Source organism: Hakea prostrata, chromosome 11, assembly GCF_041222555.1.
Source record: "Hakea prostrata isolate BN-2017 chromosome 11, UWA_Hpros_2, whole genome shotgun sequence".
Classification (NCBI taxonomy): Eukaryota; Viridiplantae; Streptophyta; class Magnoliopsida; order Proteales; family Proteaceae; genus Hakea; species Hakea prostrata.
In genome coordinates this window covers 25,347,746-25,357,563 of record NC_142610.1, presented here as the reverse complement: position 1 = coordinate 25,357,563, position 9,818 = coordinate 25,347,746, and the positions used below count along the sequence as shown (strand labels likewise).

Genomic DNA, 9,818 nt, shown 5'->3' with positions numbered 1-9,818 from the left:
GAGAGGGTTGAAAAGTAAGAAGCCTGCACCATTATGAGGAGATCAAACTTGCATGCCAAAGGCTACCATGCTTGAGAAATCTTGGCCCAGCCCATTGATACAGGGCCCCCAATCCATACTATGCTATTTTACGCACTTACCATCTTTTGCTGGGCCCGGGGGGGGGGGGTTAAAAAAAAAACTTAGCATCTTTTTCACTCCCTAAAAAAACTCTCTTTCACCCTCCTCTACTTACCTAGGGCTAGGTTGTATAGCCAGCACAAAAGAACTTTCAAAAAAAAAAACTGAATTTTATGGAAAGAGAGAGCTAGACACATAAATTCACCATTATATCGTTATCTATTTCGCTATGTTTTTTCTTTTCTCGGTTTTATGCCAAATTTTACGAGTATGGGAGCTGGTTCCTGAGCTAGATGGTTCATATTTGGGGTAAGCTTAGATTGTGGTTTGAGTGAACCAGGGTTATTATCAGACATGCACAAGGCAAGATGCTTTGAAACATGTTTTTTGACATTCCAAGTAAGGGTGTCAACTCTGTATGGCACCGTTATTTGGTATGGTACCAAATAAATTTATCACATATATACTACAACAAAAACCCCTTATAGCTACAGATAATTAACTACCTTTTTAACGCTATTATCTCTTCTAACTACTTTTCTATGTTAGTAATATTAAATATTATTTACTGTCCTATATATTTATAATTCTTGTAATTATATTTTAATCCTTTTTTTACATTATATATTCTTTTTATATATCTTTCTTTGTGTTTTATATTTTTTTTTATCTGTATTTTACTTGTTTTTTTTTTCTTTTTTCTTTTTTTGTTTACTTTTGTTTTTTTTTTTTTTTTTTGTTTTCTTTTTTTGTTTTGTTTTTTCTTTTTGGTTTTTTGTTTGTTTTTTTTTGTTTTTTGTGTTTTCTTTTGTTGTTTTTTTTTCTTCTTTGTTTTTTTTGTATTTTGCTTTGTTTTTATTTTATTCCCCTTTTTTCTCCTTTGTTTGTTTGACATTTGTGTGGTTTTTGTGCTTGTTTTTTCTTTATACTATCCTGTCGTGGCCCCCTCGTCGTTTTTGTTGCGTTGGATAGCTTTTTGATCGTTCACATTGTTTCTTTGTGTCCTTTTGTTTTCTTGATATCCATATTCATCCGTTGGTTCGATTTTTCTTATCGGATGGATATTCCGGTTTGTATTCAACATTTTTTTTGTGGATGTTCGGTTTGGATTTAGTATGTTCATCTTTCATGTCGGTGTTTTGAATTTTCTTGGGTTGATATCGATTCGGGTTCTCTACATCTTCGGATGTTTATGGATCGTTATTATCGAATTTGATAAAGTTCGTTTGATTGTGCTTCTTTTTTTGTTATTCGGTTGGATGCGTTTTGCTACGGATTCGGATACTTGTGTATCAATCCATTTCGGATCTATTTTCTAACCAACTCCCTTCGTTGACTGGAGTGGGGGTTGTGCGTGCGTTTTATTGACACCCTATTTTCATACTGGAAGAGGGTGGGTTTTATTTTTATGGGCGGAGGAATATTTTCCATTGGGTTTTTTTTTTTTTTGGGTGGGTGGGGGGGGGGGATGGTCCTCTTGCCCAATGTGCTTCACCCATGGGAGATTCAATTTCTCCTTTTCCTAGCCTGTAAATGATGCGAATCCGCCTCCGTGCATTCATATTTGTTTAGGGTATCTGTATCCGAATATCGGTGTCCATCTGCTGCACCGGATTCGGATTCGGATAATTGCTTATCGGTTGGATAATATCCGGATAGAGTGTATACAACATTTTTTTCTCTGAAATGGATGATAATCAATTCATTAGAGTTTATAAGTATTGAGAGTCTCCTTTCTTTTACATCAACTTTTATTTCTTTTGAATTATGGGATTGTATTAAATTATTTTTATAATGACATATGAAGGAGGAACCATGAAACATCAAACTTATTAAACAAATAAACAATAATTTTCTAGAACAATGTTTCCCCTAATGAAAATATTTGATGATTTAAATTATTTAACAAAAACCCCAAAATATTTAAACTTAAATCTTGCTAGTCGAAAGATTATAATAGAACAAAATGTATTTATAAGGAAAATTATTGAAACATTAAGGGAAGAACTTGGATTTTATGTAATATTTTGGATTTAAGTGGTATATTTGGATTCTTCTACCCATAAAATGGAAGAAGTTATATTTGGATTCAGTTTCTAACCGATTTTTTGGGGAGAAATCGTTTTCTTTGAAAAGATCAACATTCTCACACCCAACCCCGTTTCCCTCCTGGAACCCGTTTCTGCACCCTTCCCTCTTTTCCGATCTCTTCTCCTCTTTGTGAATGATGGAATGCAAGTACTAGTTGTGGAGGTTTGTGTGGGGGCGCGTCGTCGGGTGCTTTCTTTTGTCCTTTGCATTGTTTTTTGGTTTGATCCTTCTTCTGTATTTGACATGTTTTAGATTTTTTTTTTGATTATTGTGAGTTGGTGGGAGGTCGTGTTGTGACTTCGGTGAGAGTGAGCAGATGATCCTTCCTTCCCCTCTTGTCTTTTGCCTGCTCTGTCCCTCTCTCTCTCTCTCTCTCTCTCTCTCTCTCTCTCTCTCTCTCTCTCTCTCTCTCTCTCTCTCTCTCTCTCTCTCTCTCTCTCTCTCTCTCTCTCTCTCTCTTTGTCTCTGTCTCCTGTCTGTGTCTCTGCTTATCCTATCTTCTGCTTGTTCGGGGGTTTTATGAGGTTTGGGTCCCACAGGCGGTTTTTTTTAATATGTATAAATATAATATTGTTTTCTGTCTTTACTTTGCCTTTATTATATTCTTTTTGAGAGACATGAGGTGTATGTATTATGTTCTTAATCCCATTGAATCTCGCAAAATTCACTACTTGCTCACTTTCAGCCATTTATTTACATTACACTTTCTTAATCGGTGATTTTAGGTAAATGGTCCTTTTTTGTTTTGGTTTTTGTTTGTGTTTCATTTCATGGAGTCTACCATACATATCCTCAATGTTTTCTGTTTCTAATCATTGGTATTGTGTCTGTTGACCACTTTTCATTTTCATTTATTTCATTTGTCATGGTGTGTGTGTTGTTTTTGTATGTGTCTGTTGCCCCTTGGTCGGGTTTTGTTCCATGAGGTAATATTTGCGCTAACTATAGACTTTTACATTTTATATATTTATAAATGTTATAGTATCAAATATTTAACTATGATATTTACAATGTTAACGTTGAACTGAGTACACTAGCCGTCTGGTTTGTACATAATCACTCATGAACTGCGGATGCGTTCATTGATGGATTGCACAACAATTGTATGTTTTCCTTTATTTTTTATTTATTTTTGATCAATATCGGTCCTACTTTTTTGTTTCTATTGCATATAATATGTATGATATGTATTTTTATTGTTAATTGGTCGGGCTTGATGCCTCTCGGTTGGCAGGTTTTGGGACACCACATCTTTTCTCGGGTGTTGGATAACTGCCATTCAGGGCTAGGTTGGGTGGCTTGCCTCTGGCGGATGATCCCCGTTGCTTTCGAAAAATAAAGTTAATATGTTAGAAGCTCAAGTCACCAAGATTTTCTCGATTGTTAAGCAATCAAATCCAGATTGTCAGATAGAAGATTTTTCAACTGAGGAACAGGTAATGTTACTAAAATTTTATCAATCTCTAAAGCTTATTCTATTCCTAAATTTTATGATTCTTCTTGTTATTAATTTTGCAAATATTGTATCCCTGAGATAGGGGCTTAATCAATTTAATAGTCATGAAGGAAATCACTCTTCTAGGAGCAATGATGCATCTTGTTCTCATGAAGGTAATGTGATACTCTAAGCTATGGGCTTCTTATGAAATTTTGTTATAACATTGTTAATTGTTATTTATTTATTTAATTTTATATTGATTGCAGGATAATTTATTAAGAAGCTGATTCAAGCACTGCAGAGTTCCACATAACATAAAGCACGAGGCTTGGACTCGACTAATTGATTCTAGTGTTTTTTTTTCAAGTACACTTGGAACTTTAGCACAGACCCCTTTATCTAAAATTAAGTTTGTAATTTGCAATTATTCTAGTTTGAGTCAGTTGGATGACAAGTAACTTTCTTTTTATTTTTAATTGATGTGTATGGATTTCAAATAATACTAAATTCAGTAAATATATATTTTGTTTCTATATATGTTGCGAAGAAATATATATCCAATAGATGACTTGTGAATACATTTGTAGAATAAAATCTGTAGCCACATCTTCATTGTGGATGAAATACCTACAAATAAATTTCCACACCTAAAGCATTATAGCAGAAACATTCGTAGTTAATATATCGTAGCTATAGATTAGCCACGGAAATATCGGTCGCTACAATGTGTATACTAAAAGTGAGATGCAAAAACACCCCGCTAAAAGATGTATAGCCACGGAAACATCCGCGCTACAATATGTGTAGTTGGTTAGCCGCAGAATATCCACAATTATAGTTTTCGTAGCTATAGGGTGCCGCGGTAACATATGTAGTTATACTTTCCTGAGATAGAAGATTTATAACCATGGAATTATCTGTCGTTACTATTGTGTAGGTAGAAGTTAAATGCGGAAATATCCACGGTTATATTTTTCGTAGCTATAGGGTAGTCGCGGAAACATCCGGTTATTTTCCGGTTAGATGATATATAACCACAAAAATATCCATCGCTTCAATATGTGTGCTGAAGTTGGATGTGGAAACATCTCGAACTAACAATCCGTAGCTATAGATATAGCTCGAAATACCGTAACTAAAAACCATAGCTATGGACAACCTTGTACTGCGTTTTTTGTGTGCTCTGCGTTTGCGCGGAGCTGTTGCGCGATAATAACCGCATGTAATCCGTGCTATAGCTATTACTCGATTTCGGTCATTTACTACGGAAATTCCGCGGTTATATGCCTTTTTTTGTTGTGGTGGTGTGGTTTTTGTATGGAAAACAAAAGGGGAGGGGTATGTCATAACGATATGATACTAGTGTTGTATAGTTCATTTGTATCATTATTGCACCTTTTATCAAACAGTACAGCTACTTTATATTGACACCATAGCATATTAATTTGTTTGGGTATACTATGATACAATATTAGAGAGGTGTTTCAATTTTGATAAGAGGCACAAGGTATGTTGTATGCAGATCCTTTACGTTTAGGCAGGGCATCCAACTGCAGGATGCATGTCTTGTTGGACACGGAGGATTTAAATCCTGGTATGATTTGATACTCTTAAGTAATTAGATTAGATGAAGACCAATGAAATCATTCCAGAAGAATTGTTTTGTTAGACGTACTTATTATGTGAGAGCATGCATGAACCCCACTCTATACAACCATGTAACTCTATAGCGTTTCACACTTTCACTACAGCCTTTGTTGCCAAACATCCCATCACATGATCAAATTGGAGAATTGATTCACACTTTTGATTCAAAACAAGACTCAAGAGTGCATCTTACAGAATTTGGTATTGTTGTGGTCTATTTGGACATATCACTATGGATGCTATACATCTTCACTCTCCATCGACAAATCCAAAACCTCAGGTTCTTATTGCTTTGGGAACCTTCACTAGAAAATTGGGTCAAACTAAATGTTGATGGCTGTTGTTATAGAGAAAGAAACCTTTTGGGTAAAGTTTTTGGGGCATAACACATGATCACTTGGGCCAAATGTTATTTTGTTTTGGAGCAGGATGTGAATCACATAAGTTTTTTGTACCTGAAACCCTTGCAGTTAGAAAAGCACTCACGCAGGCGAAGGAAAGGCAGCTCACCAATGTTATCCTTGAAAGCAAAAATCATGCCTTAGTGCAGCTCCTCCAAAACCTGGCCTCTCAACCAAGCTTGAAAGTTGGTCCCTACAAGATATTGTTAACCTCTCTGTTAGTTTCACTTCTATCTATTATAAGCATGCATTTAGGGAAGCAAACATGCTGACACAATAGCCAAGTCAACTGCTCACTTTCAGTTTTACTTCTTAGCTGTTGATAATCCCCCACCCTTTTTGTCTTGGGTCTTCCTTTTAGAAACCTTAGATTGTAAAATTCCTATAGGATTTCACTTTAATCAATTAATCAATAAACTTATATTTCAAAAAACAGAAGAAGAAAGTTTCACACTTTCACCAACCAAAGTGCATGATTTGGTGCATCACCACCCCCATGCGGTACAATAAAATAAACCCTCTAGTTAGCCCGGAAGCCTCCCAAAAGGTAATTATTCTCGATGTTCAACATCATAAATGCACTTTACCATTCAGCAAGACATCGTGGGCGCTATCAAGTCGAGATTTCAGTTGAGATTTTGATCTTTACCATTGAGAAATGAGCACAATCGATCCAATGGCCCAAAAACATGCTCAACCTATGCAAAATTCAATTATTCTACCCCTACCCTATGTGGGTTTCGGACCGGGGGTTTGTGAGGGGAAAGTAACAGTAATGGGGAGATTTCCTCCAGGAGCTGCGTAACTGATGCTCACCCTAGTGATGTTTAGTTTTTTAAAACATTTCAATGGACTTATAAATATGGATACCCTATCAATGGAATCGTAGGACACCCCGCACAGGACCTTCCACTTGACAAACTTCGTAGATCGTCCACCCAATTTACAAACTCCTCATGCATCACCAGTTGACCACAGACGCACACACACAACCACCCCATCTCGCCGATGCAAACTGTAATTCTACGCAACCTTGCGCGATGCGGGAACAATAAGGCAAAGGAAAATGGAATTACAAGAGAGGGTTGGAGTTGGGCATGATCAATGAATGATAACTCCAACATCGTTTGCTTACTGTGCAGGTAATATCATGAGTACAAAAGGTGTTCCTGAGGTGTTGGTTGGTGATTCAATGTATTATTGTAGTAATATCAAACAGCAACACCAACTTCCGTGAGGTTGCCATTAAAGGTTTGTATGACCCTGAGGGTCGATACTCTCTCTGGTTTTGTGATTACAAGTACAATGATGAAAGTACTGTTTCATTTGTCACCACGAACAAGATCGGTGGTTTTCTCCAAAGGATGGATTTGGCTCGTAAATATGCTTTTGGAAAGATGTTGGTTATTGGCTCAGAGCCAGCATTCAAGGTGAAGGGGTTTTGGTTCTTCCGTTGACCAGAGATTCTTTAGTTTGTGCTTACGAGTGCCATGACATGGAGCTCCACGGGTGGACCAAGGATGACATCTCCGATGTAAACACAGAAGGAGCGTGTTAATCAGATGATTGAAGATCAAAGAACCATTTGATCAGGGGGAGACCCTTGCACTGGTCTATATATTAAGTTATTAACCCTTCTGCTGAAGCGAGTTACTAATTAAGAACAAGTAATTGAAAAATTCCAACCTGTCGGCTGAAGTGTTACTTTCTCTCACCTCACGATCACTCAGAAAAAAATCCATCTGCATTGCCACATAGCCTTATGTTTCGTGGCTTCTTATTATCTCCACTAGTAATGAAATTACTAACCCAATTCTCTTGCTGCTGTATTGTTTCTTTGATGTGTGTACCTATTCACGTACATGATCTCTTCATTGGATATATATGTTCTGTCCATCTATCTATCCGTTTGAAGGCTCCTTATAAAGCAGGGCCCATGAACCTTTCCTCCTCTGTGAGCGCGTGACGGAAGTGGCAACGGTGGCCATAGGGGCACATATCCCCGGCAAGAACCATCCGGCAAACCTCCGTTTTATAGCGCGGGTGTCGAATCACGGGGCGGAGCTCAGAGATGCCGTGCGCAAACTGGCAGTGGTCTCCGTAAGGACATGTGCCAGTCTCTTGCCATTTGTTGCACAATTCTGTCTTGAACATTCCTTGGTTGAATGCCTCCAACTCCTGCATACACAAATTAATTAGTTAATTAAGGACGTACCATGCAATTGCTTCTTACAAAAGATACTATGCTCACATTGTACTGTTTAACTCTTCATTTCAATTTTAGTGCTTCATGCCAAGAGTTAAGCAGTAGATATAGATTATCATAATCTGTTACGAATTTGATGGTGTAAGATTTGCAGATAATTATCATTTCTTCCAAGTTTTCAAACGTGAGTAACTATAACATGTTCTGGGCCTATACGGAAGGATACTTTTCGTTGCTCCGAAATGGACGGGCAGACAAGGACTTCCATCTATGACAGTGTAGAATAACTGTATCACATATAATTATTATTGGTTTAATGAAAGCAAAGACAGTTACGAGCTCGCGCCGCATAAACTAATAATAATTTTGCACATCCCAATCACACCCAGGGAAAGAGTTCTCCAATTTAGGCATTTCTTTTCAGTTTTTCAGTAAATAAGGAGTAGAAATCCTGTATATTAGCATTTTAATAAATGTTGCCTGGTCTTTACCCAAAGAAATTATTGAATAAAGTTCGCCTAATTCTAGTCCACGAAAATGAATAAATAAATTAATTGAATAATTAAAGGTAATGGAGTTCTTACCGTACCACCGTCGACTGGAGTAGAAACTCGAAGGCGGCTGGTGCTACTTGATGATCCATTGGTCCCATTCGTTTGATTCAGTTTCAAGTAACCACTGGAACGAATTGATATGCTCTTTGGAATCGAAACCCGATCCAAGTTTCTTCTGTCGAATGGATTATTTCCAATGACACTAGTTGGACTAACGTCCAGAAGTTCACCTGATACGCGACCTGCGACAGTGTTATGATCACCGAGACAGAGACGACGAAAATCTTCAATGATCGATGAGGAAGGAAAAGGAGTGGGGATGAAGAGGTTCTCAGGGGATGGCTCTGTTAAGAGTCTCAATCGGTTGGACAAATCTCTGTACGCAATTCGGAGTTGTGCGTTTTCTCGCCGAAGAGCTTCTGCTTCTTTGAGTGCCTCATGAAGATGACTCTTGCTTATGCGGTACCTACCAACCAGTTGATCGTACTCCAAGCTGACACGAGCAAGGTAAAGGCGATAATCTGTTGCTGCTTCAATCTTGTCTTCGTCGGACGAGCAACCAGAGGGACTGGCGGAGTTCGAGAAAGTTGCTTTCGTTGGGAATGAAGATGAGCAGAGCGAGGTAAATCCGATGCCCTCATATTGCTGATGAGGCGACTGGAGCCGCTGATCTTGCGATTCTGGTGAAGCTGAAGAACTGATGCCTTCGTCAGTTGGAGATTTATCTTTCTGCATTTTTATTGATAGCTGCAAAGCAGGGGGAAAAAATGAAAAAGACAAGAAAGACAACCAATTCGCAAGCAACATTCGTGGATCTGATTTCCTTCGAATGTCTCAATAATTTTCTAGTCGAGAAAATGCAATGCAGCATTACAAGAAATCAACAATTTCTATAAATCTTGAGCAGAAACCTAAAATTTACAAGAAATCAAGCATTAAACATCAAATCTGCATGTAAACCGTACGTCGTCGTCGACACTAGCTAATATGAACAGATACTCTAGTTTAAAACTGAAACATCGCCCTAAAAACGAAAACAACAGTCTATCTGAACTTGAGAGATCACAGGAAAGATCAAAATGAGTCTGTGGAGGATAGTCTCCACCGATTCCTCATGATCTTTCCAGTGATCACCGATGAATTCAAGAATTTATGCAAGAAGCTTGTCTTACACTCTTATCTGCGCGCAGAGTAAGCTGTCTCTGTTTTTCCGCAGTTCTGAAAAGCCTTAAGAGGGGCAGCAGAGTTCAACGGAGAAGGGGATGACCTAGCTTATATAGAGGTTTGTAGGGGAAGCATGCTCTTTTCGAGGGAGACCAGGGTCGGATTATCTCAAACCGTTAAAAGTAAAAAAGTTCTAA

At 37.8% G+C, this 9,818-nt stretch overlaps 1 protein-coding gene across 1 annotated transcript; it reads right to left on the bottom strand.

Annotated features, from left to right (window-relative positions):
* Positions 1-6,970: 6,970 nt before the first annotated feature.
* On the bottom strand, positions 6,971-9,697 carry LOC149001109 (zinc finger CCCH domain-containing protein 9-like). The gene is made up of 3 exons (XM_089140162.1): positions 9,630-9,697; positions 8,488-9,204; positions 6,971-7,875 (listed from the first exon to the last, which is right to left on the bottom strand). Exons 2-3 carry the CDS (start codon positions 9,190-9,192, stop codon positions 7,618-7,620), a joined length of 963 nt encoding a protein of 320 aa, XP_088996288.1. The 5' UTR covers positions 9,193-9,204; positions 9,630-9,697; the 3' UTR covers positions 6,971-7,617.
* Between the last annotated feature and the right edge of the window lie 121 nt (positions 9,698-9,818).